Source organism: Hemitrygon akajei, chromosome 25 (genome assembly GCF_048418815.1).
Source record: "Hemitrygon akajei chromosome 25, sHemAka1.3, whole genome shotgun sequence".
Classification (NCBI taxonomy): domain Eukaryota; kingdom Metazoa; phylum Chordata; class Chondrichthyes; order Myliobatiformes; family Dasyatidae; genus Hemitrygon; species Hemitrygon akajei.
Window position 1 is genome coordinate 35913017 of NC_133148.1, and position 27014 is coordinate 35940030.

The 27014-nt window shown below is 44.7% G+C and overlaps 1 protein-coding gene across 4 annotated transcripts in view; it reads right to left on the bottom strand.

Annotated features, from left to right (window-relative positions):
- LOC140716517 (spectrin beta chain, non-erythrocytic 1-like) overlaps positions 1-27014 on the bottom strand; it is a 205206-nt gene that overhangs the window by 39017 nt on the left and 139175 nt on the right. For all 4 annotated transcript variants that reach the window (XM_073029317.1, XM_073029316.1, XM_073029319.1 and 1 more), the window contains 4 exons: positions 14458-14682; positions 12685-12774; positions 8828-9106; positions 4958-5088 (listed from right to left, as the gene is read on the bottom strand). In XM_073029317.1, coding sequence (XP_072885418.1) covers positions 4958-5088; positions 8828-9106; positions 12685-12774; positions 14458-14682 — 725 coding nt within the window. The remainder of the gene's footprint in view (positions 1-4957; positions 5089-8827; positions 9107-12684; positions 12775-14457; positions 14683-27014) is intronic.

Below are 27014 nucleotides of genomic sequence, written 5' to 3' on the forward strand. Positions count from 1 at the left end.
GGGAAGATGTCAGAGGCAGCTTTTTCCACACAGAGAGCTGTGGGTGTATGGAACACCCTTCCGGGGTGATGGTAGAGGCAGGAACGTTAGGGGCATTTATGAAACTCTCAGACAAGCACATGGATGATCGGAAATTGGAGGGCTTTGTAATAGGGGTGGGTTAGATTGATCTTAGAGTAGGTTAAAAATTAGTCACAACATCGTGGGCTGAAAGACCTGTACTGAGCTGTGATGTGCTATGCTCTATACTTAAAATGTCTGGTAGAGGTTCCGGTACAAGGTGACGTGGCAATAACATCTGCATCTAAAATAGAATCACGATCCAATGAAATAGAGAAATACACTGGACAACAATTTTTTTTCGGAAGTGTTGGCTCCTCAGAATTTTTATTTTTGTGTATCATAGTCTGCCTGAAACTGAACCCAAATATATTTTCTAATTACTTGTATCATGTAGGAATTTGGAGAAACAAGCAATTAATTTTTATTGAATATAATGTGTTTACTTACACAATGGTGTTGCTGACATTTTACAATAGTTCAGCTAAGTTAAAAATGTTCTGTTGATGATTTTCATTTGTATTCAGTGTCTGAGGCTTCTTGCTTAAGCGCCCAACAATAATCAGCCAGTATTGATGGATTTCAGTTGCCCTGATACCGTTTCTCCATGTCCGCAATGTCCCGGTGAAACCTTTCACCGTGCTCGTCACTGATAGTGACAAGATTGGCAGGGAAGAAGTCTAAATGGGAATGCCAAAAATGAATCTTTAGCTACAGGTTGCACTTCATGGTTTTGTATGCTTGAAGCATGTCGTCAACCAGCTGCACATAGTTTGGTGTTTGTAGTTGCCAAGACAATTTTCAACATCTTTGAATGCCTTCCATGCGATTTTCCCACTAGAAGTTCTTCAAATTGCCTGCCATTGATGGCCTGTTTGATTTGTGGACCAACAAAAATGCCCTCCTTGATCTTGGCATCAGTTATTTGGACTTAAATTATGAATTAACAAATACAGGCGATTTTTTAAAAAATACAAAAAATTTCATGGTGATTTACAAGATTAGCAGCTCAAAATCCATAAGATACACCTAAAAGTATTCAGGAAGCAAAAACTTTGTTGTCCAGTGCTATTAAGGACACTTGTCAGACAGGTAAGCAAGATGTGCGGTAAGAGTAAAGTAAACAAAGGTCAGGAAACAAGGCTGATGGTGTAGCTGGTAGAGCCATATCTCACAGCCAGGGACCAAAATTCAAACCCTGACTTCAGCTGCTGTCTGAGTGCAGTTTGCTTGTTCTCCCTGTGATGGCTGGTTCTAGGCTACAGTATATGGCAAAGTGGCCAACATAATTAAAGGCCCTACCCAACCTAGAACCTTCTTTTCTCTCCACTCCTCTTATTGAGAAGATAACAATGCACATTGCACCAGGCTCAAGGACAGCTTCTATCCCATTGAACAGTTCCATAACATGGACTCTTGACCTCACAATCAACCTTGCTATGGGCATGCACTTATTGTCTACCTGCACTGCACTTTCTCTGTAACTGTAACAACTTTTCTGTATCCTGCTATTTTTCCCTCACATTTCCTCAATGTACTGCTGTGTTGAAATAATTTGTATGAGTGGATTGCAAAGTAATGTTCTTAACCATAGCTTGGTATGTGTGACAATAATAAACCAATTTATCAATTCATATCAGTCTATGACTCTCCTTTAAGCAGTGATAATTGAAAGGCACAAAAGAGTCTGCAGATGCTGTAAATTCAGAACACCACATAAAAAATGCTGAAGGAATACAGCAGGTCAGGCAGCATCTATGAAAAGGATTAAACAGTCAACATTTCAGGCTGAGACCATTCATTAGCATTGATGGGGATGTTCTGATTAAGGATGAACTACCTGTGATATTGGCTTTACGTTTCTCTCCACAGACACTGATCAAATTGTAAAGTATACACATTATTTGTAGAATCTGTCCTGGGTTCAGCATACAAGTGCTATTACGAAGAAAGCATGAAAGTCCCTCTATTTTCCTCAGAAGTTTGCGGAGATTCGGCATGACATCTAAAACTTCGACAGACTTCTATAGCTGCACGGTGGAGATTATACTGATTGGTTGCATCGTGGCCTGGTATTGGATTACCAATGCCTTTGAATGGAAAAGTAGCCGATACAGCCTGATTCAGCACAGGTAATGTCTTCCCCACCATTGAGCACTTGCAGAAGGGATGCCATCGAAGGAAAGTAGAATTCACCATCAAAGGTCCTCACCATCCAGACCATGCTCTCTTCTCGATGCTGCCATCAGGAAGGAGATACAGGAGGCGTGAAGTCCCACACCACCATGTCAGGAATAGTTATTACCCCACAACCATCAGGGTCTTGAACAGAGGGGAGAACTTCACTCACACCTACACTGAACTGATTCCACATCTTATGGACTCATTTTTAAGGACTGAAAACTAATGTTCTTGATATTTATTGCGTATTTACTTAATATATTTTTTTTCTTTTTTGTTTCTGTATAGCTTGTTAGGGTGGTGGGCTTGAGGTTCACCTCTGCCGAAGGAGGTGTAAGGAGCTCCTTCCTTCTGCTAGCCTGCAAGTAACCCTTGGGCAAGATGTAGCACCTGCTTGGCCCCTGATCAGAATCACATGGAGCCATAGGAGCAGGCGGTGGATGGTCGTACGAGCAGCCGGTGCGGGTCACAAGTCCTGGTTATGCGACCACTGACGCCTGGCATACCACCTCCTGAAGAGTATTGATAATGGCTGGGCTCACCAACTGAACAGAAAGAGACAATGCAAGCCACTTCTGTAGAAAGATTTGGCAAGAACAATCGAGTGAGTGAGGCCTCTGCCAGTCAGGGTCAACCCTGGATATTGCGTCCGAGCTGTCTATCTAGCAAGCCAGGGCAGTACGATATGGAGAGCAAGCTGTTGCCCACGTAGCAAGCTCCCCCTCTCCACGCATCTGATGAACCCAAAGGAACAGCAGAGACTGAAACAGGTTGGTATCAGCAACATCGCAGGAGTTCCCAGTCAGCAATCAATTCAACATAGGACTGCCTTAGGGACCCCAGTTTCAGATTTGTCCCCTCAGGTTTTACTCCTGAAGCCTTCCCCAGAATCAGTTTAACCGCAAGGTAGCGGAGGTTTGAGCCCCATCTATCCGAAGTGACTGGTTTTAAGGCGCCAGTAACCCGCCTTTGTCCCTTCTCCTGTTGGTAAAAACGGTTCCCCTGGGTTTAATAGCTAAGCCACATGCGAAGGTCAGGAGCTGGACTTGGCTGTCAGAGGCTATTTGAGACGCACGCCATTGGGAGCATTTAATAGGTAGTGGGAGCTTATCTCCATTACCATCCCTGGGTATAATAACCTTAAGGAAAGCCAATATCATACAATATAGTACATCGTAATGATGATGATGACAGTTTGTTGTCTTCTGCGCATTGACTGTTTGCATGTCTTTATTGTATGTGGTTTTTCATTGATTTTATTGTGTCTCTTAGTATTTTTTGTGAACGCACGCAGGAAAATGACTCTCATGGTGGCATATGTGTAATTTGATAATAAATTTACTTTGAGCTTTGATTACAATTGTTGGCATTCGGATTCAAATTATGAAAATTCTGATATACGTAAATAAGGAAAATTGGTTTGAAAGGAAAAGCGCCAACAAATGGAAAACATCAGCTTAAAATAATTCGCAAAAGAGGCTACGTTATGATCTGGACCATACATCTTGAAAAAAAAATGAAAATCAAAAATCAGAATCAGGTTTAATATCAATGGTATAGGTCATGAAATTTGTTGTTATGCAGCAGCAATACATCACAATATGTAACAACAAAAACTGAAAATTACAGTATATATATGTGTGTGTGTGTGTGTTTAAAAAGTTAAATAACTAGAGCAAAAAGGGAGGAAAAAAGTACCGAGTTAGCGTTCATGGGTTCAATGTCCATTCAGAAATCTGGTGGGAGAGGGGAAGAAGCTGTTCCTGAATCATTGCGTGTCTGCCTTCAGGCTCCTGTACCTCCTCTATGACTGAGGCAATGAGAACAAGGTATGACCTGGGTGATGGGATCCTTAATGATGGATGCCATATTTTTGAGGCATCACTCCTTGAAGATGTCCTGGATGCTGGGGAGGCTAGTGCCCATGATGGAGCTGACTGAGTTCACAACCTTCTGCGTCTTGCTTCGATCCTGTGCAGTAGAAACCTCCTCGCTCCCGCCATACCAGACGGTGATGTAGCCAGTTAGAATGCTCTCCATGGTACAGCAGGCAGTTAAGGAAGGTTAAATGATACATTGCCCTTAATTGCAAGAGGCTTTGCCTTCATGGGCACTATACAAACCTGGGATGAATGCCCATCTGAAGTGAGTATGATTAGTCTAACCTGTGGGATGTGGGAGGAAACTGGAAACCCCAGGGGAAATCCACCTGATCTCAAGGGAAATGTACACACACACAGTACTGGAGGTCAGGATCAAACCAGAAATGCAGGAGTTGAGGTTCTAAAATTGTGCCACCTCATTCAACTTTCCCAACCTATCAGCACTGGATAGAGAAACATCCTTTTAGAACAGAGATGAGGAGGAATTCCTTCAGCCAGAGAGTGGTGAATCTGTGGAATTCATTGCCACAGGCGGCCGTGGTGGCCAAATCTTCAGGAATATTTAAGGCAGAGGTTGACAGGCTCTTGATTAGTCAGGGCATGAAGGGATATGGGGAGAAGGTAGGAGATTGGAGCTAAGAGGGAAAATGGATCAGCTATGATGAAATGGGATAGCAGACTCAATGGGTCAAATGCCTTAATTCAGCTCCTATGTTTTACGGTTATTCCTCAATTCCCTTCATGCTCATATACCCACTGGCAGATCATCTGCAGTGAACTGACAGTAATTCAATTTGCCCTGCCTCAGGATACAAGGCTGCTGGCTACATTACCTCTCTGGGTGTCCTTCATCCAGTAACGCTCTACATGTCTTCGAGAGCTCGCAAATATTCTCCGCGTAATCGTCGACAGTCTGCTCCAGGGTCAGGTGCTTCTTCAACAGCTGGAGAGAGCTCTGCTCATCCTACGTCAAGAACAGTACAAACACCTCATGAAAAAAACTGCTGTTCTAAATAAACAGAGCGGCAATGTAGAAGTGGGAGCATCAACTTCAGTGACCTCTTGATGCAATGAGACTTCTACTAAGACAAACATCTGATTCCCAAATGTTGTGGAACCCTCTGTACAAAAGGTGGCGCTAGCATTGGAAAGGGTCCAGAGGAGGTCCATGAGAATGAGACTGGGAATAGAACATAGAACAGTACAGAACATTACAGGCCCTTCGGCCCACAATGTTATGCCAACCCTCAAACCCTGCCTCCCTTATAATCCCCCACCTTAAATTCCTCCATATACCTGTCTAGTAGTCTCTTAAACTTCACTAGTGTATCTGCCTCCACCACTGACTCCGGCAGTGCATTCCACGCACCAACCACTCTGAGTGAAAAACCTTCCTCTAATATCCCCCTTGAACTTCCCTCCCCTTACCTTAAAGCCATGTCCTCTTGTACTGAGCAGTGGTGCCCTGGGGAAGAGGCACTGGCTGTCCACTCTGTCTATTCCTCTTAATATCTTGTACACCTCTAGCACGTCTCCTCTCATCCTCCTTCTCTCCAAAGAGTAAAGCCCTAGCTCCCTTAATCTCTGATCATAATCCATACTCTCTAAACCAGACAGCATCCTGGTAAATCTCCTCTGTACCCTTTCCAATGCTTCCATATCCTTCCTATAGTGAGGCGACCAGAACTGGACACAGTACTCCAAGTGTGGCCTAACGAGAGTTTTATAGAGCTGCATCATTACATCGTGTCTCTTAAATTCTATCCCTCGACTTATGAAAGCTAACACCCCATAACACCCTATCTACCTGTGAGGCAACTTTCAGGGATCTGTGAACATCTACCCCCAGATCCCTCTGCTCCTCCACACTACCAAGTATGAATGGGTTAACGTTTGAGGAGCGTTTGATAGTTCTGGGCCTGTACTTGCTGGAGTTTAAAAGAATGGGGGGGGGGGGGGGGGGAAATCGCATTCACGTATCTAATCGCATCAATTGCATCAATCTATTGAATATTCAAAGGCCAAGATAGAGTGGATGTGGAGAGGATGTGCCCAATCATGGAGGACCAGAGGATCAGAATAGAAGGTTGTCCCTTTAGAACTGATATGATAAGAATTTTTTTTTAGCCAATGCATGGTGATTCGGTGGAGGCCAAGCCATTGGGTACAATCAAAGTGGAGGTTGATAGGTTCTTGATTAATAAAGGGTGTCAAAAGTTATGGGGAGAAGGCAGGAGAAAATGGGGTTGAGGGGGTAAAAAAAAATCCATGATTGAATGGCAGAGCAGACTTGATGGACCAAATGCTCTTGCGTCTTATGCTGTGACATTTCCAAACACCCAACATCATTCCCAGGTTCACCTGCTTCCCACTTCTGGTGAAAAGATCCACCCAGCCCTCAACTGTTGGTTAGGCAAAAGACATTGGGATTTACCGTGCCTGTCACAGCCTTCTCACTGATCAAATAATTAACTGAAAACCTTCCATTCATTTCCCGCAGACCGACAGTTCACAAATCATGTTTTATCATTTCAAAAATTCTGAATGGAAAAATCAATAAATTTTCACATAAACTCTTAATTGCCAAGCCTCACTGAAATTGTGCATTTATTTTGCATTAAGAGGTGCATTTGACAAAGGTCTCCTTTGGCAACTCTCCTCTGGTTTACCGTTGCAGAGTATCAGGGGAAAAAAATTCTTATTCCATCACATCCCCCTTCTGCTCCCACACTCCCTCCCTAATCATTCATCTTCTCTTGGACTTGTGCAATTTGCAGATGGGTCAGTGTCTGCAGCCAGCCTAAGTTGAAGCTGGGGGCCAGAATTAACTGCAGGAAGCTCTTCGGCATCTGGCCCAGCCATTCCAACGTTCCCTTCCACAGTCAGTCTGACTACCTGAAGGCGCTGGAGGACTAGTTCAGAGGGACTAAGGCAAGCAACAAGGATTGGTTGGGGCAGACTGAGAAGGAACAACAAAATCTGGGTTTACAACTGAGTTTACAACTTTCTGCAACTTCTTCCCATCCCATGCAGTGGCCCCTCCATACCAGATGGCGATGCAAACAGTTAGAATGCTCTCCACAGTACATCTGAAGAAATTTGCAGGAGTCTGTGATGACATACCAAATCAGGAACGTTCATATCGTGACCCAGTTAATCCGAAAGGAGACCAATCCTGACACCACGTGCCAGACAAGAATGGCTGACTGTCTGATGTGACACGCCAAAAAAAAAACAAATCTCCTCAAACTCCTATTGAAATATAGCAGCTGCTGTGCCTTCTTTGTAATTGCATCAATGTGTTGGGCCCAGGGAAGATCTTTGGAGATGTTGACACCCAGGAACGTGAAACTGCTCACCCTTTCCACTGCTGACCACTCAATGAGAACTGGTGTGTACTCCCTCGACTTCCCGTTCCTGGAGCCTACAATTAATTCCTCGGTCTTACTGACATTCAGTGTAAGGTTGTTGTCGCAACTCCACTCAACCAGCTGATCTACTTCACCCATGTACGCCTGCTCATCACCAGCTGAAATTCTGCCAACAGTAGTTGTGCCACCGGCAAATTTAGAGATGGCTTTTGAGCTGTACCTAGCCACTCGGTCATGAGTATAGAGCGAGTAGAACTATGAGCTAAGCACTCATCCTTGAGATGCTCCAGCGAGGAGGAGATGTTATTTCCAAAGGGGAGCAGCACCCCAGGGAGCCCAACAAGTGACATGCTAGTCTGTTTCTTTCTCTTAAAAATAATAGATTCAACCTACTGAGTCATGAATTTAAAAGCGTTTTGCACCATGTCTTCCTTTCCGCTGCTTTTATTATTAATTCAGTCTATTTTTAAATAAAATACCTTCTCTGCTTGCCCCAGACCTACCCATTCCTAACAGACCCTCCATTAGATACACAAGAGTTACTGCAGATGCTGGAAATTTGAGAAGCACACACAAAAATACTAGACTCTAGGTTCCCAACCTGGGGACCACAGACCCCGCAGTTTATGGTAGGCGTTCATGGCATAAAAAGGGTTGGGAACCCCCATCAGCTAGGAACTCAGCAGCTCTGGAGGAAAACAGTCGAAGCTTCGGGCTGAGACCCTTCATTAGGACTGGAAAGGAAGGGGGCAGAAGCTAAAATAAGGAGGCTGAGGGAGAGAGGTAGCATAAACTGTCAGATGGTAGGTGAGACCAGGTGAGGGGGAAAGTGGGGTAAGATGGGTAGGAGGAAAGGGGACGTACTCCCCCTGCTATCCTCCGACGTTCTCACTCTGGCTAAAGTCACCTTCCTTCCCAGTCCTGAAGAAGGGTCTCAGCTTTTATATCCCACACGGAGTTCCTCCAGGTGTGTGTGTGAGTGTGAGATAGTGAGAGAGAGAGAGAGAGTGTGTGTGTGTGAGAGAGAGAGAGAGTGAGTGTGTGAGAGAGAGTGAGTGTGTGAGAGAGAGAGAAAATGAGAGAGAGTGAGAGAGAGAAAGTGTGTGTGAGAGAGAGAAAGTGTGTGTGTGAGAGAGAGAGTGTGTGTGTGTGTGGGTGTGTGTGTATGTGGGTGTGTGTGACTGAACATCAATCAGGACAGGAGAAGGAATGAAACAATTTGAATTTCTCTGAAGCATTTTCATCTGCACCTCTTTCATCCTGACCCTACGCCCACACAGACGTGGGGCTCAGGATGGAAGAGGTTGCTGTTTCCCATCAGGAGCTCCTCACCTTCCCTTTCTCATCTGTCATCATGTGCAGCTCCTGCTCGCTCAGCCAGGACTCCACCTCGCTGGCATCGAAGTAATACTGCTGGGCTTGCTGCGTCGCGAGCAACCTCTGCTGCCGCTGCTGCGTCTCTTCCTGCAACGCGTTCCACAGCTCCTGCAGCCGGTCCAGGCTCAGGCGCACAGCATCGGCCTCCGGGCTCTGAATCGAAGCAATGTGTCCAGCCCGCTCTATCACATCACCGATCCGAGGCTGGTGCCCTTGGATCTCCCGCTGGAGAGTCTGTGAACATCAAAGACACCGAGCGTCACACAGAGCTGGGAGAGTTCTTGGCTAAGGGACTCAAAACAGTTACTACTGCACCGGTAAGAATGACCATGGCAGGGCAGGACTGTGGAGACACAGGAAACCACAGATGCTGGAAACTAGAGGAATAAACCATCTGCAGGAGGAACTCAGCGAGCAGCATTCGTTGGACGGGAGGGTCCACCTGTAGAATTTTGACCCAAAACATCAACAGCTAAACTACTGTTAGAATATTGCGCTCATTTCTGGTCACCTCTTTATCGGAAGGACGTGGAAGCTTTAGAGAGGATGCAGAGGAGATTTACCAGGATGCTGCCGGGATCAGAGAGTATGTCCTATGAGGACAGGTTAAGTGATCTACGAGATTTTCTCCTTGGAGCAAAGGAGAGCTGATTTGATAGAGGTGTACAAGATGACAAGAGGCATAGATCGAGTGGATAAGCAGAGACTTTTTCCCAGGGTGGAAATAGCTAATACGAGGGGGCATAATTTTAAGGCGATTGGGAAAAAGTAGGGCGGGGGAATATAAGAGGTAAATTTTATTACACAGAGAGTGGTGGGTGCAAGGAATGGCTTGCTAAGGACAGATACAATTAGGTGCATTTAAGGAAGATAGATAGATAGATATACATGATAGAAAAATGTAGGGCATTGAAAGAGGGAAGAGTTAGATTGAACTTACAGTAGGTTGAAAGCTCAGCACTGCATCGTGGGCTGAATGGGGCTGTACTGTGCTGTATCAGAATCAGATTTAATATCACCAGCATATGTTGTAAAATTAGTTGACCTTTTAGCAGCAGTGCAATGCTACTGCACCGGTAAGAATGACCGTGGCAGGGCTGTGGAGACACAGGAAACCACAGATGCTGGAAACTAGAGGAATAAACAATAATAATAGGGAGAAAAACTGAATTACAGTAAGTTTATATATATTAAATAGTTAAATTACGTAAGTAATGCAAAAATAAAAATAAAAAGTAGTGAGGTAGTGTTCATGGGTTCGATGTCCATTCAGAAATCTGATGGCAGAGGGGATGAAGCTGTTCCCGAATCATCGAGTGTGTGAATTCAGGTTCCTGTAATTCCTTCCTGATGGCAGCAATGAGAAGAGGGCATGTCCTGGGTGATATGGGGGGGGAGGGGGGACCTTAATGTTGGAAGCTGCCTTTTCGAGGCGTTGCTCCTTGAAGATGCCCTGGATGCTGGGGAGGATAATGTCCTTGATGATGGAGCTGACTGAGTTCACAACTTTCTGCAGCTTACTTCAATCCTGTGCAGTAGCTACCCCTCCACCCTTCCATCAGACCAGCAATTCAGCCAGTTAGTACACTCTGCACAGTGCATCTGTAGAAATTTTCAAGTAGTATCCTACATTCAGAGTTTCTTTCCTTCCGCAGATGCTGCTCAACCTGCCGAATTCCTCCAGCAAATTGTTGCTAGGTTACCGTGCATCAGCTTTCCTGCCAATGGGTGAGCGACTGCTAATTCACTCATCTATTAATTGATGAAATAGCATTTACTCCAAAAGCAGAGAATATCTGAAGTTTGACCCATCCAAGCAGGGGATCCATACAAGTAATGGACAATCTGTCACGCTCCTCACACAGCCACCTGCCTTTTAAACATTCCTCTGTGCAATTTTCCACGGGCAAAATAAGCAATTCGTCCCATTTATTCTACACCTGGTGATGCAGATCCTGCAGACAGTGTACGTACTGTTGGGAAAACATATGCGGCATTTAGAACCAGTGGTGATGAAGAGGTGGAGTGGAGGTACGTCTCTACCGAAGGAGGTGTGAGGCACTCCTTCCCTCCTCCAGCCTGCAGGTCACCCTTGGGCAAGGTATAGCACCTGCTTAACCTGCCTCACCCCTCCCCATATCAGCATCATATGAAACCATGGGAGCAGGCAGTGGATGGTTCCTTGGGCAGCCGGTGCAGATCACAAGTCCTGGTTAAGTGGCCTCTGACACCAGGCAGACAATCTCTGAAGAGTATTGATAATGATTGGGGTCAACCCTCTGGTAAAGACACTGCCCACCGGGTGTGGGTGTGATTCAGAGGAGAGGATGGTTGCCGAAGGAAACTTGGGGGATGTGACAGAACACACACACACAAAGTGCTGGAGGAACTCAACAAGTCGGGCAACATCTATGGAGACAGCAACCCCCTCCATTGATGCTGCCTGACTTGCTGAGTTCCTCCAGTATTTTGTGTGTTTGTTGCTCAAGATTTACAACATCCGCAGAAATCTCTTGTGGATTGCAGTCACTTACAGTGGTGGTAAAGAGAGCACAAGTACTTGCGGCTTGCAGACACAAGAGAATGGCTGATGCTGGAATCTGAAGCGGCTAAGAAACAGCTGGAAGAACTCAGCGGGTTGAGGGACCCCTCCTGCACTCTCCGCCATGATGCAGGGTCTTGACCAGAGCCAACTCCTTTTGGCACATTGATCTTCATAAATCAAACTATTGAGTATAGGAAATGGGATGTTATGCTCAAGTTGGAGAGGCTAAATTTGGAATATTGCGTTCAGTTTTGGCCACCTACCTACAGGAAAGATGTAAATAAGGTTGAAAGAGTACAGAGAAAATTTACAAGGTTGTTGCTCGGTCTGGAGGACCAGAGTTATAAGGTTAAGATTTATTCCTTGGAATGTATAAACGTTTGTAGAAGATTGAGAGGAGATTTGATAGGGGTATACAAGATTATGAGGGGTATAGATGGGGTAAATGCAAGCAAGCTTTTTCCGCTGAGGTTGGGTGGGACTATAACCAGAGGTCATGGGTTAAGGGGGAAAGGTGAAAAGTTTAAGGGGAACATGAGGGGAAACTTCTTCACTCAAGAGGGTTGAGAGAGTGTGGAACGAGCTGCCAGCGGAAGTGGTGTATGCGAGCTCAATTTCAACACTTAGGAGGAGTTAGGATAGGTACATGGATAGTAGGCATATGGTGTAGGTCAATGAGAGTAGGCACTTAAAAAAGGCTCAGCAAGAGCTGGATGGGCCAAAGGGCCTGTTTCTGTACTGTACTTTTCTATGACTCCTTCAGCTGCACAGATACTGTTCAAGCCCCTGTGTTCCTCCTGCAGTTTGCTGTTTGCTTGTGGCTGGACGGGTATCCAGCCCTTTGGTACCGATACCCAGGTTGCCCATTATCACTCTCGTCATCTCAGAGAGTGGGGCAGCAGGTAGTGTTGACCACCCCACCTCACCACCCTAGCCAACTCACAGTTCCTACAACCCAGGTCCCCCCACCCCCCGAACTTCGGTGCTGCCGGTGTGGAGTTTGCACGCTCCCCCTGTCATTGTGTGGCCCTTGCTTTACCCTGCATCTCAGAGGAGTGTGGAGAGTTAAATACCTGCAACCAATAGTCCCTTTCATGCAGGTGGGTAGCAGGAGAAATGACACAAAGCTAGCCCATTTAAACCCAAACGTAGTGACATGGAAATCAAGTTAATGGGAATGCTCCTGGAGCCAGCAATAACTCAATGAGGCAAGTGGCCTCCTTCTATGTCTTAAACAAATACAGAATTCTCTGTGCCTGTCACTCACCTGAAGTTTCTTCAGAAGAAGCTGTACTGTTTGTAGATTGATGCCGTGGTCCTTGGACTTGGCCAATGGCAAACGTTCCTCAACCCAGAGCTGTGAGACATAAAACACTGGGTAGGCACTCAAGATACTAAGAATTAACTTAAATAGTTATATGATTATATTATGATATAGCAGCATTGCAGTATTTCTATACAGTACAAGAGGCATTGTGACATACAGGCCATCCCCAGGTTACCAATGTCATATTTATGGAGAAGACCAATACACATAAACAAGGTCCCATATTATTCATTATTAATCTTAAAATTCCAACGTACATGCATCCATTCCTATGAATGTAGAACTAGCTTCTTCCTCTCTCACTGCTTTTAGTCCATGTTCTTCCTTACACTGGGCAACGATTTTTTCCCCCCAAAGTGTCGCTTCCTCTAAAATTCTCTTTGTTTATGGTAGTCCACTTGAAGCTGAACACAAATATAATTTCAGACTACTTTATCATGTTGGAATTTGGAAAAGCAAGACATTAACCTTTTTTGAACATAATGTGTTTAATTGCATAACGGCACTGTTAAACACATTATGTTCAAAAAAGGTTAATGTCTTGCTTCTCCAAATTCCAACATGATAAAGTAGTCTGAAATTCATTTGTAGTTAGTGCCTCGGGCTTCTTGCTTAAGTGTTCAACAATAAGTGTTACAGCCAGCGAAACAACTAAATAGATATTAGGTGGTGTCCGCTGCTGTCAGAAGTCAAGTCAAGTCACTTATTATTGTCATTTCGACCATAACTGCTGGTGCAGTACACAGTAAAAATGAGACAATGCTTTTCAGGACCATGGTGCTACATGAAACAGTACAAAAACTACACTGAACTACGTGAAAAACAACACAGAAAAAAATAAACTACACTAGACTACAGACCTACCTAGGACTGCATAAAGTGCACAAAAACAGTGCAGGCATTACAATAAATAATAAACAAGACAATAGGCACAGTAGAGGGCAGTAAGTTGGTGTCAGTCCAGTCTCCAGGTATTGAGAAGTCTGAAAGCTTAGGGGAAGAAACTGTTACATAGTCTGGTCATGAGAGCCAGAAGGCGGCTCCTGTACTCGAGCGATCCATCTCTGTTGTTGGGAGCGAGGGTCTGTCGGTGTTCAAGTCAGGGGGGCTTGGAGGAGCGGCGCGGAAGATTGTAACATTGGACAGCAAGTTGCTGGTCTCTGCTCTTGTTGTTGCAGAAGCGATCTCTGTCTTCCTCACTGGTGAGAGAGAGCCTGTCTGAGATACTGAAGTGCTGCGTTATGGACTGTAGTTTTTGATTGACTCTAGATTAAGGTCTCTTGGGCGGGGGGGGGGGGGGGGGGGGTAGTAGCTTTTACTACTGCTTGCATGGTGGGAGGGGGTGGGGGGTCAGCTGGTGCAAATGGGGAGAGGGGGAGGGAGAGGGTGAATGCTTTTGCTGCTACTTGTGCATGGGAGGGGGAGGGGAGGGTTCTGATGTTTCCATCATTCATTCTTCGGGTTTTTCCTGTTTTGTGGATGTCTGTGCAGAGGAAGAACTTCAGGTTGTATACTGTATGCATTTTCTGATATTAAGTTGAACCATTTTGAGATGGTGCTTTTCCACATGACCAATACATGATGTAAAAGCACATTTCATAAACATTGATACATGAAGCCCTTGTGTGAGCTTGGTGTGTGTGACAGCGATGCACAAATGGTAAAGATAGCTTGCTATAACCACGCGTCATGCTTTTGTACTGTCGTGCTTACCATCTCATCTTCCATGTCCCGCGTAATCTGGTGGACCTCTTTGGATGCCAAAAGAATCCTCCGCCTTTGCTTCAGTGGCTCAATCAGGCGCACAATTCTTGTTTCCACGACATTTTGCTTCTCAATGACCTCTTCTTTTCCAGAACCTTCCTGTTGCAGTGTTGCAGCCTGGGCTTGCAACTCTCCCACCTCCTTGTACCAGCCCTCCATCTGGTTCTCCAGCACCTGCAGATCGAAATCAGCTAATGTCATTGGGTAAACTTCCAAAATGACTAACAGCTTTCAGCTAATCGCATACAACCCAACTACAAGCTGTACAAGATGCTGGCAAGACTTGATTTAGAGTATTGTCTGCAGTTTTGGTCACATTGCTTGTAGAAAGTTGTCACTAAATTGGCAAGAGAACAGAAAAGATTTACAAGGCTGTTGCCAAGACTTAAGCATCTGAATTATGCAGAGAGCTTAGTCATAGTCATGGAAAAATACAGCACAGAAATCTGCCCTTTGGCCCATCTAGTCCATGCTGAAACTATTTAAACTGCCTACTCCCATCAACCTGCACCAGGACCACAGCCCTCCATACCCCTACCATCCATGGCTTGTTCCACACTCGCACAACTTTCTGAGTGAAGAGGCTTCCCCTCATGTTCCCCTTAAACTTTTCACCTTTCACCCTTAACCCATGACCTCTGGTTGTAGTCCCACCCAATCTCAGTGGAAAATGCATTCCTATCTATATGTATCATAATTTTGTATACTACTGTTAAATTTCCTGTCAATCTTCTACGTTCTAAAGAATAAATAAGCCCTAGCCTATTCAATCTTTCCTTATAACTCAGGTCCTTCAGATCTGGCAACATCCTTGTAAATTTTTTCTGTACTCTTTCAACCTTATTTACATCTTTCCTGTAGGTAGTTGACCAAAGCTTCACACAATACTCCAAGATAGAACACACCAATGCCTCATACAACTTCAGCAGAACATCCTATGTCCTGTACTCAACACTTTAAGTTACGAAGGTCAGGGGAGCCATGTTGGCTGGAGTCAAGGATTTATGCTTTGGCTCCTGGTAGTGTCACCAACACCAAATAGGTCAAAATTTAGAGACCAGACTAGGAGAGGTCCACCAGTCCTCCAGGTTTGGGGGTTTAGCTCAGGGCTAACAACCCTGACTGACAAAACAAAACTTTTATGGAAACAGCAATGAAGAATGCTTCTACATCTGAGTGTAACAGTATTTCTGTGTCTCCACCCAGGCTGACAGTCATGAAAACTGAGAGGAAGCTACTGACATGATGAAAGAAGCCCTGAACACCATCAGAGATGGAGGACCTTCGTTGCTGCCCTAAACACCAGCAGTGTAATGGGCAGTCAGTACATGAGAGGAGAAGAGGCCTAGGACATGATCAGCCATGATCATATAGAACAGTGGAGCAGGCTTGAGGGCCTACTCCTGATCCTGTTTTTGTGACTGGGTGATGGGAAAACCAACTCTAAGTAAAGACCAATGAGACCAAAGACTGAGCTGAGTAAAACCTTTAACAAACTTGTACAGGTAGGTAACACCTGCCTCATTCAAAGGACAGTTTCAGTTCACTTATATCAATGCAGGGCCAAGGATTCCACTGAAATACCGACATCCTAAGCTGCTTACTTTAATATGTGCTGTCACAGGTTCATGGAGTCACAGAAAAGTACAGCACAGATACAGGTCACTCGGCCCATCGAGCCCATGCTGAAGGCATTAAGCTGCCTCCTCTCATCGTTCTGTACCGGGACCATGGCCCTCCATACCCCTACCCTCCAGGTACCTACCCAAACCTCAAACATTGAAATCGAGCTCAAATGCACCACTGGCAGCTCATTCCATATTCTCCATGACCTTCTGAGTGAAGAAGTTCCCGTTAAAACTTTTCACCTTTCACCATTAACCCATGACCTCTGGTTGTAGTCCCACCCAACCTCAGTGGAAAAAGCCTGCTTGCATTTACCCTATCTACAATCCCTTATAATTTTTTATGCCTCTATCAAGTCTCCTCTCAATCTTCTACATTCTAAAGAATAAAGTCTTAACCTATTCAATCTTTCCTTATAACTCAAGTCCTCCAGATCTGGCAAATCCTTGAAAATTTCCTGTGTACTCTTCAAACTTATTTGCATTGGCAAACCTGTGGTATTAATAAATTACTTTTAATGTAATTATAAAGTAATAGCAATTTATTATATTACTAATACTATATTATTTATAATAATGTACTTAAGTAAGTCAAGGGATAGAGTTTAAGAGACGCGATGTAATGATGCAGTTCTATAAAACTCTGGTTAGGTCACACTTGGAGTACTGTGTCCAGTTCTGGTTGCCTCACTATAGGAAGGATACGGAAGCATTGGAAAGGGTACAGAGGAGATTTACCAGGATGCTGTCTGGTTTAGAGAGTATGGATTATGATCAGAGATTAAGGGAGCTAGGGCTTTACTCTTTGGAGAGGAGGAGGATGAGAGGAGACATGCTAGAGGTGTACAAGATATTAAGAGGAATAGATAGAGTGGACAGCCAGTGCCTCTTCCCCAGGGCACCACTGCTCAGTACAAGAGGACATGGCTTTAAGGTAAGGGGAGGGAAGTTCAAGGGGGATATTAGAGGAAGGTTTTTCACTCAGAGTGGTTGGTGCGTGGAATGCACTGCCTGAGTCAGTGGTGGAGGCAGATACACTAGTGAAGTTTAAGAGACTACTAGACAGGTATATGGAGGAATTTAAGGTGGGGGGTTATATGGAAGGCAGGGTTTGAGGGTCGGCACAACATTCTGGCCAGAAGGGCCTGTAATGTGCTGTACTATTCTATGTGCCTATGTTCTATGTAATACTCTGGGAACTGCCCGCTGGTTGAGAACTCTTTTTGCCTATCTTCATCAAATAAAATTCTGTACCTTTCAGTGAACTGTTGAGCAGTAGCAGAGTGGAGAATGTATTGACTGGCTGCAACACAGCCTGGGATGGAAACACCATTGCCCTTTAACGGAAAATCCTACAAAGAGTAGTGAATTCATCCCAGTACATCATGGGTAAAGCCCTCCCAACCACTGAGCACATCGACAGGACATGTCATAGGAAAGCAGCATCCATCGTCAGAGATCGCCAACACCCAAGCAAGCTATGCTCCTTTCTTGCTGCCCTCATCAGATAGAATGTACGAGTGCCTCAGGACTCGCACTACCAGGTTCAGGAACAGTTACTACCCCTCAACCATCAGGCTCTGGAACCAAAAGGGATAACTACACTCATCTGCTCATCCATTGAGATGTTCCTACAACCAATGTTCTCACTTTGAGGACTCGTTATCTCATGTTCTCATTCTTTATTACGATTTATTTATATTTGCATTTGCACAATTTGTTGTCCTCTACACTCTGGTCGATCTTTCATCAATCCGGTTTATGGTTACTATTCTATAGATTTAAGGAGTACGCCCGCAGGAAAATGTATCTCGGGGTTGTATGTGGTGACGTATATGCACTTTCATAATAAAATTTGCTTGAACCTTGAGGTTTGATGATACAGTCAGAGCCAAGGTTCAGACACACTTCCAGCATCAGGCAGTGTTACATAGAGCCCCACCCCACCCCACAATGACCCCGAGAGGTTTCAAAGGAAGGCGACTCTGCTCCAGAGCTTGGCCCGCTCTAATACAATGAATGATTTCAACCGTCAATGAAATAAAAAATGTGGCAGATGAAGGAAATCTGAAATTTAAAAAAAAAAGAGAAAATGCTGAAACACTCAGCTTTGCTGTTAGTGTTGTGGAACACGGACCTACTCTCAGCCGCGCAAAACATGGACCTGCTATCAACGTGTGACACTGACCTGCTCTTAGCAACATGTAGCATTGACCTGTGTTTAGCAGCATGTAACATAGAACTGTAACACAGACCTCACTTAGCAGAACTTAACACAGACCTGTTCGTAGCAACACATAACATGGACCTACTCTTTGCAACACGTAACACACACCTGCTATTAGCAAAACATGATAAGACCCATTATTAATGCACAGTGCAGACCCTGCCAATAGCAACACCCAACATAGATCCAACCATTATCAGCACACAGCACAGACCTGTCATCAGAAACACGTAACACAGGATAGGAATTAGCAGCACATGACACATGACAAGAACCTGTCATTAACACACATAACTCTCTTACATGTAACAGACATGCTACTAATAACACAGCTCAAAAGAAGGCACATTTACCCAACAACTACACCATGATTCCCCCACCACAGTCATCTCCTTTGGCATATCCCTCCCTCCCACCTTCTATGCAACTTACAATGATCTTTACCTCGCTTTCCCAGTTCTGAAGAGGGGTCCTCCACCTGAAACGTTAACCTTGTTCTCCTTCCTCAGATGCAGCCTGACCTGCTGAGTGCTTCCAGCATTTCTGCTTCTATTAAGGATTTTAAACAGTCTTTACGTATCTCTCATAGTCATTTCAAACTAATAGTAACTGAAGTAAATAGTTTGAATTAGTATTAAACTTTAGAAATAAATGCTAATTAAAAAACAGCAAATGAAAACAAAATGGTTAGTTACCTCCCTCCTTTCCCTGCTGGTTGCTAAGTCGAGAACTAGGTTTGGGTGGCAGAATTTATTTACTTATTGAGTGCAAAATAGGCCCTTCTGGCCCTTTGAGGGCCACTGCCCAGCAAACCCTCAATTTAATCCAAACCTAATCACGGGACAACTTACAACGTCCAATGAACCTACCGACCGGTAGGTCTTTGGACTGTGGGGGGAAACCGGAGCACCTGGAGGAAACTCACGCGGTCTGGGGGAGAACATACAAACTTCTCAAAGGCAGCTGCAGGAATTGGACCTAGGTCGCCGGTAGCGTAAAGCATTGTGCTTGTTAAACAAGCCGCATTCCGTGAGAGGACTCCATGTGGAGTCCAACGGCGAACTGTGGACCAGATGCAGTGTGGTCAGTGCTCTCTAGGTCTCAGACTGTCAGAGGAGAGACATACGAGATCAGAGATGCGGGAATCTGCTTGACCAGCTGGAGGGAGAAGCAGCATCTTTAGGGAGGGTTGGTGGGGGGAAAGAATGCCCATCACCCTTTACCCCTTCTCTATCTGTCGATCACTCACTGACCCGTCTCACTATATCTGCTCTCCTCTTTATGCATCCACTAACCCTTTCCGTTCAGTCCCAACATCCGGTTTTGATTAAGTACATTGACAAATCCCAACACAAGTCCCCCGCCACTGCTGCCCCACCCTCTGAAATCCTCCAGCAGACTCACTGCTGTTGCATATTCAAAAGCAGGTGATAGGATGTCTTAGAGTTACTGAAGTTTCTTTTGAGCAGAGTTACAAATTCCAGCCAGCAAGTTTTGCCCCAGCAACTCAATGATGTTGGTTAATTCCTCTCAGCACCCTGTGACGCGTTAGAAAGTAATCTTTCCGTTTCTTTAGCATTTTGTGTCTGAGGCCGAGTTGCAACCCCAGCACGAATGGAAAACGTGTAAGGAGCCGGCCGGATTCGAACCTCTGACCACTCACCTCGAAGTCCCGTGCTGATGCCACTGCACCACCAGCCGGCAACTCAGTGATTACAAACTAATGACAACCCGAGTGTGAAATCTGAGAAGCAGCAGAAAGCACTTACAAAGCAAAATTTAGCACAACTCAAAATCGAGGCACTGGCTGATTGACGGAAACATTTTAAACCATGAGGGTTTAAAACATCAGACTTCAAACAAAACATTAGAACTTAAAATGTAATACAGTTCAAGATTCATCTGGAACATGTCCAGGTTTAGTAGTCACAGGCAGAACAAACTGTTGGTTATTAAACTAAGTTAGAGGGAAGAGGATGAAGAACCTGTGTTTTATAACAGTGGTGAGTGCTTAATTGAAACATGTACAATGGGAGTAGACAGTTTAAATGGTTCAGCATGAGCTAGATGGTCCAAAGGGCCTGTTTCTGTGATGCTCTTTCCTATGACTATCAGAATTAGGAGCAGGAACACTTTAAATTTTCAAGTAAATTTATTAAAGTACATATATTTAATATATTTATTAAAGTACATATATGAACTTTGAGATTGGTTTTCTTGCAGGCATTTATAGGAAAATAAATGAAATGGTATTTTATGTAATATTATACTTAACAAAGACTGACAATCCAATGCATCCAGTGCAAAAGAGGACAAATTGTGCAAGTAAAATTTTTAAAATAAATAATTCTAAGCTTTTTTTTTTACTACAAAGAGTCCTTGTAAGTCTATAGGTTGTGAAGTAGGAGTAGAGGCAGGTGAAGCTATCCACATTGGTTCAGGGGCCTGATTGTTGTAAGAACAACTGGTGATCCTGGTGCTGCACCTCCCACCCAATAAGAGTATTAGTGAGCATGGCCTGAATACTGGGAGACCCTGAAGATGGATGCTGCTTTCCTGTGACAGCGCTACTTGCAAACTTGCTGAATGATGGCGAGGGCTTTGCACGAGCCTCCATAGTATCCAGGACATCTTCGAGGAGTGATGCCTCAAAAAAGCTGGGAGCCCATCATGAAGGACCCCCCATCAGCCAGGACATGCCCTCTTCTTGCCCTCTTGGCATTCATAGCAAAAGAATTTGAGTACAGGAGCAGGGAGGTTCTACTGCAGTTGTACAAGGCCTTGGTAGAATGTTGTGTGCAGTTTTGTTCCCCTAATCTGAGGAAAGACATTCTTGCCATAGAAGGAGTACAGAGAAGGTTCACCAGATTGATTCCTGGGATGGCAGGACTTTCATATGAAGAAAGACTGGATTGACTAGGCTTATACTCACTGGAATTTAGAAGATTGACGGGGGATCTTATTGAAACGAATAAAATTCTAAAGGGATTGGACAGGCTAGATGCAGGAAGATTGTTTCCAATGTTGGGGAAGTCCAGAACGAGGGGTCACAGTTTAAGGGGAAGCCTTTTAGGACCGAGATGAGGAAAAACTTCTTCACACAGAGAGAGGTGAATCTGTGGAATTCTCTGCCACAGGAACCAGTTGAGGCCAGTTCATTGGCTATATTTAAGAGGAAGTTAGATATGGCCCTTGAGGCTAAAGGGATCAGGGGGTATGGAGAGAAAGCAGGTACAGGGTTCTGAGTTGGATGATCAGCCATGATCATACTGAATGGCAGTGCAGGCTCGAAGGGCCGAATGGCCTACTCCTGCACCTATTTTCTATGTTTCTCTTTGCTACCATCATGAAGGAGGTACAGGAGCCTCGAGGGACACATTCAGAGATTCAGGAACAGCTTCTTCCCCTCTGCCATCTGATTACTGAAAGGACGTTGAATCCATGGACACTACCTCACTACTTTTTTTTATTTCCATTTTTTTACTACTTTAATTTAACTATTTAATATATACACTTTCCATAACTCACAGGTTTCTTTCTCTAATATTATGTATTGCAGTGCGCTGCTGCGGAAAAGTCAACAAATTTCACGATATACCCCGGTGACTTTAAACCTTATTCTAAAGTTCTTCAATCCTTCAAGCCTGTTCGACCATTCTGAACACAACTCAGCATCTTATGATGAAATCAATGGCCATTACTTCTAGTTGAGCAACGTGAATCACCATGGTGAATGGGATCAATAGAGATCAATACCTGTTGGTAAAAATGGGCTTCTTTCCATGCTGTGTGATTCCATGACTATCCCAGTCTAGCAACAGCCCCTGCATTCTTCCCATCTCTCATGATTTAAATAGCCCCTGAAACAATGGTGATATTCAAGGGCTGGTGGTGGGGTGAAGATACATCTCTACCAAAGGAGGTGTAAGGTGCTCCTTCAGTCCGCTAACCTGCAGGTCACCCTTGGGCAAGGTGTAGCACCTGCTTAGACCCCCTGATCAGGGTCATGTGAAGCCATGGGGGCAGATGGTGGATGGTTGTATGAGCAGCTGGTGCAGATCACAAGTCCTGGTTATGTGACCACTGACGCCAGGCAGACAATCTCTGAAGAGTATAGATAATGGCTGGGGTCACCCGTCTTGTAGAGACACTGCCCAGAAAAAGGCAATGGCAAACATCTTCGGTCCAAAAATTTATCCAGAACAAGCATAGTCATGGAAAGACCATGACTGTCCACATCATACAGCACAGCACATAATGAACAAGTAATATTCAAGGAGTTAGATGATGCTTTAGCTTCAGCAATGACCTGTGGTAAAGAATTCTACCGATTACCACTCTCTGGGTGAAGAAATTTCTCGTCAACTCCTACAGGATTTCTTTCGTATCTTTGCTCTGTGACTCCTCCTGCTGGGTTACTCCATCAGTAATTTCCTTCCCACACTGTTTATTCCTGCAGACTCTTCTAGGTTTCTTCAGATCATTTCTCATTCTTCTAAACTTGCTCCTCAGAAAAGGGGAGCAAAACTCAGGGTGTGGTCTCACTAGGATGACCCTGGTCCTGTACTCAAATCCTCTCAGATTAAATATCAGATTTTGTTGTCGCATGTGCAGCGAAACATTGAAACACACAGTGAGATGTGCCCAATACAATCCGAAGATGCTGCTGGGGGCAGCTCGTGAGCATTGCCATGCTTCAAGTGCCAACACAGCATGCCCACAACTCACTATCCCTGACCAGCACGCCTTTGGAACATCAGGGGAAACTGCAGTACCCAGAGGAAACCCAGGCCATCACGGGGAAAATGTACAAATTCCTCACAGACAGTGGCAGGAAGTAAATCCTGATCACGGACCACGTCAGGGGATCAGATGCGGAGAGAGTCACTAACTCCAAACTTCTTGGTGTCATGATATTAGATCTGTTCTGGGATCAGCATGTACAGGAGCCTTAGCTCCCACACCACCAGGTTCAGTTACAGTTATTATCCATTGACCATCAAGCTCCTGAACCAGCGTGGAGAACTTCACTCATCTCAACTCTGAACTGATTCCACAAACTACAGACTCACTTCCAAAGACTCTACAACTCGTGTTCTCGGCATTATTTATTAATTATTTGTCTAATTGATTATTAATAATTTACTTATTGCTTATACTTGCTCAGCTCGTCGTCTTTTGCACATTGGTTGTTTGTCAGTCTTTGTTTGTGTGTACTTTCTCACTGGTTCTTTTGCATTCCTCTGTTCTACTGTGAATGCTTCCAAGAAAATGAATCTCAAGGTAATATGGTGACCTATGGAGCAGTATATACTGTATATATGACATATAGTACAATCTCAAGGTAGCATATGGTGTATACATGCTTTGATAATCAATTTACTTTGAAGTCTGAATTTTAAGGATAAAGGGGAAGCCTTTTAGGACCGAGATGAGGAAAAACTTCTTCACACAGAGAGTGGTGAATTTGTGGAATTCTCTGCCACAGGAAACAGTTGAGGCCGGTTCATTGGCTATATTTAAGAGGAAGTTAGATATGGCCCTTGTGGCTAAAGGGATCAGGGGATATGGAGAGAAAGCAGGTACAGGGTTCTGAGTTGGATGATCAGCCATGATCATACTGAATGGCGGTGCAGGCTCGAAGGGCCGAATGGCCTACTCCTGCACCTATTTTCTATGTTTCTATGTTTCTATGCTGGCTCTGCAGAGTGTCGTGCCAACTGCTATAATATCATACCACCCTACCGCGAAGGATGACATACCACTTGCTTGAAGAGCAAATCCACTACACTACACTGCTGGGGTCGACTATTGTGTTCAGTGCTCCCACCGCAGCCTCCTCTACATTGGTGAGGCCCGCCATAAGTTGCTGGAGCACTTCATCGAGTACCTCCGCTCCATCCTCCACCAGCTGGATTTCCTGGTGGCCCAATATTTTAATTCTAATTCCCATTCCAAAGCGCTGATCTTTCAAGATGAGTCCCCCCTCAGGGTGGAGAAGCCACACCTTATATCCCATCTGGGTGCTCTCCAACTGATGGCATGAATATCGATTTCTCCTTCTGGTAACAAAAAAAGACCTTTCCCCTTCTATTCCCTACTCTGGCCTTTTACTTCTTCTCCCCCTGCCTGTCACCTCCTTCCCTTCCTCCTATTGCACACTCACTTCTCCTATCAGATTTCTTTTTCTCCAGCCCTTGACATTTCCCACCCACCTGACTTTATGTGACACCTTCCAGCTGGCCTCTCACTTCTCCCCAGCTTTTTTTATTCAGGCATCTTCCCAGTCCTGAAGAAATCAGCCCCAAACATCGACTGTTTACCCTTTTCCATAGATGCTGCCTGACCAGCAGAGCTCTTCCAGTATTACGAGTGTGTTGTTTTCGATTTCCATCTTCTGGGGACTTACTCATGTTTAACACTCAAGTCTCACTGCACTTCAGTCGATTGCCGCTCGCAAGATAATTGGCTGTTTCTGCCATCGAAGTGGATCACATTCATCAACATTACACTGCACCCGCCCACTCACTCAACCTTTTCAAGAAGCATTGAAACCTCTCTGCATCCCCTTCACAGCTTACACGCCCACACAAACGTGTCATCCGCAGAGTTGGAGAAGCCACATTTAACCTTTATGCGGACGACTACATCAACTGCAATGATTTGGTCAAAAACATAAGAGATGCTGCAGTTGCTGGAAATCCAGAGTATCACACACAAAATGCTGGAGGAATTCAGCAGGTCAGCCATGAAGAGCCTTGGCCCAAAAGACTGACTGACACTTTATTCCTTTCCATGGATGCTGCCTGTGTGAGTGAGTGTGAGTGTGAGCATGTTGTGTATACTTGGATAGCTCTTCAAAATAATCAAAATCAGATCTAATATCACTGGCATATTTGAAATTAGTTGTTATGCAGCAGCAATACATAATAAAAACTGTAAACTACAGTAAATATATATATTTTCAAAGTTAAATTAAATAAATAGTGCAAAAAGAGAGAAAAAAAAGTAATATACAAACGTAGATTCGTGGGTTCAATGTCCATCCAGAAATCGCTGGCTGATGGGAAGAAGCTATTCCTGAATTGTTCAGTGTGTGCCTTCAGGTCCTGTACCTCCTCCCTCATTTTAGCAATAAGAGGGCATGTCCTGAGGGTGCCCCCCCCCCACCAAACCAGTTAGAATGCTCTCCACTGTACGTATGCAGAAATTTGCGAGTGTCTTCGGCAGATAATCAAAGTGGTCAGATAGAAATTGTCCTGAAATAAAGTCAAACTGTCTGTCTTTGCCTTCCTAAGTGTAGAATAATCCTGTCCCTCAGAATATTTTTCCACAATAACTTTCCTAGAGCCATAGGCCTGTCATCATCTGGCTCATCCCTGCGCCGCTCTTGAATAAAAATAGCTCTCTAGTCAATCAACACTTTACAGATGGCCAACAAACAGTTAAAATTCTGTCAGTGCCCCAGCAATATCCCTCTTTGCCTCTTAAAGCAGTTTGGGGTATATTGCAGGCTCCACACCTCCTTAGTAGTTTGAGAATTGGTACGACACCAAACAAATTAGCAGTACCTACAGATGCACGGTGGAGAGAATTCTGACTGGCATTGAGTCTCCAATGCACAGAATCACGAGAGGCTGCAGAGGGTTGTAGAGTCGGCCACCTCCATCATGGGCACCACCGTCCACAGGTCTTCAGTGCCTCAAGATGGTGCTTCCATCATCAACAGCCTTCTCCATCCACAATCTGCCCCCGACTCATTACTATCATCAGGGAGGAAAAAGAAGATCTTGGACAGCCACACTCAATGTATTAAGAGGAGCTTCTCCAGCTCTGTCATCAGATATCTGGAAGGTCTACTGGCTATCTCATTTTTCATCTTTGGCACTATTTATTTTTAATTTATGGCAATTTTTATGTCTTCCATTGTGTGCTTAGCCCACTGCTCTATGCTCATGACTGTGCGGCTAGGCACAGCCCAAATGCCATCTAAAGATTTGCTGATGACACAACTATTGTTGGCAGAATCTCAGATGGTGATGAGAGGGCGTACAGGAGCAAGATAGATCAGCTAGTTGAGTGGTGTTGCAGGAACAACCTTGCACTCGATGTCAGTAAGATCAAAGAATTCACTGTAGACTTCAAAAATGGTAAGGTAAGTCCTCGTCAAGGGATCAGAAGTGGAAAGGGGGAGCAGTTTTAAGTTCCTGGGTGGCAGCATCTCTAAGGATCTATCCTGGGCCCAGCATATCCATGGAATTACAAAGAAAGCACGACAGTGGCAATATTTCATTAGGGGTTGGAGGAGATCTGCAAATTTCTACAGATATATCGTGGAGAGCATTCTAACTGGCTGCATCACCATTTGGTATGGAGTGGGGGGGGGGGGCGGGGGGAAGAGCCACTGCACAGGATTGAAATAAGCAGCAGAAAGTTGTAAACTCAGTCAGCTCCATCATGGGTACTAGCCTCCGTAGTATCTAAGACATCTTCAAGGAGCGATGCCGCAAAAAGGCAGCGTCTATCTTTAGAGACCACCATCATCCAGGACATGCTGTCTTCTCATTGCTACCATCAAGGAGGTGATACAGAAGCCTGAAGGCACACACTTAATGATTCAGGGACAACTCCTCCCCCCTGCCATCAGACACTTG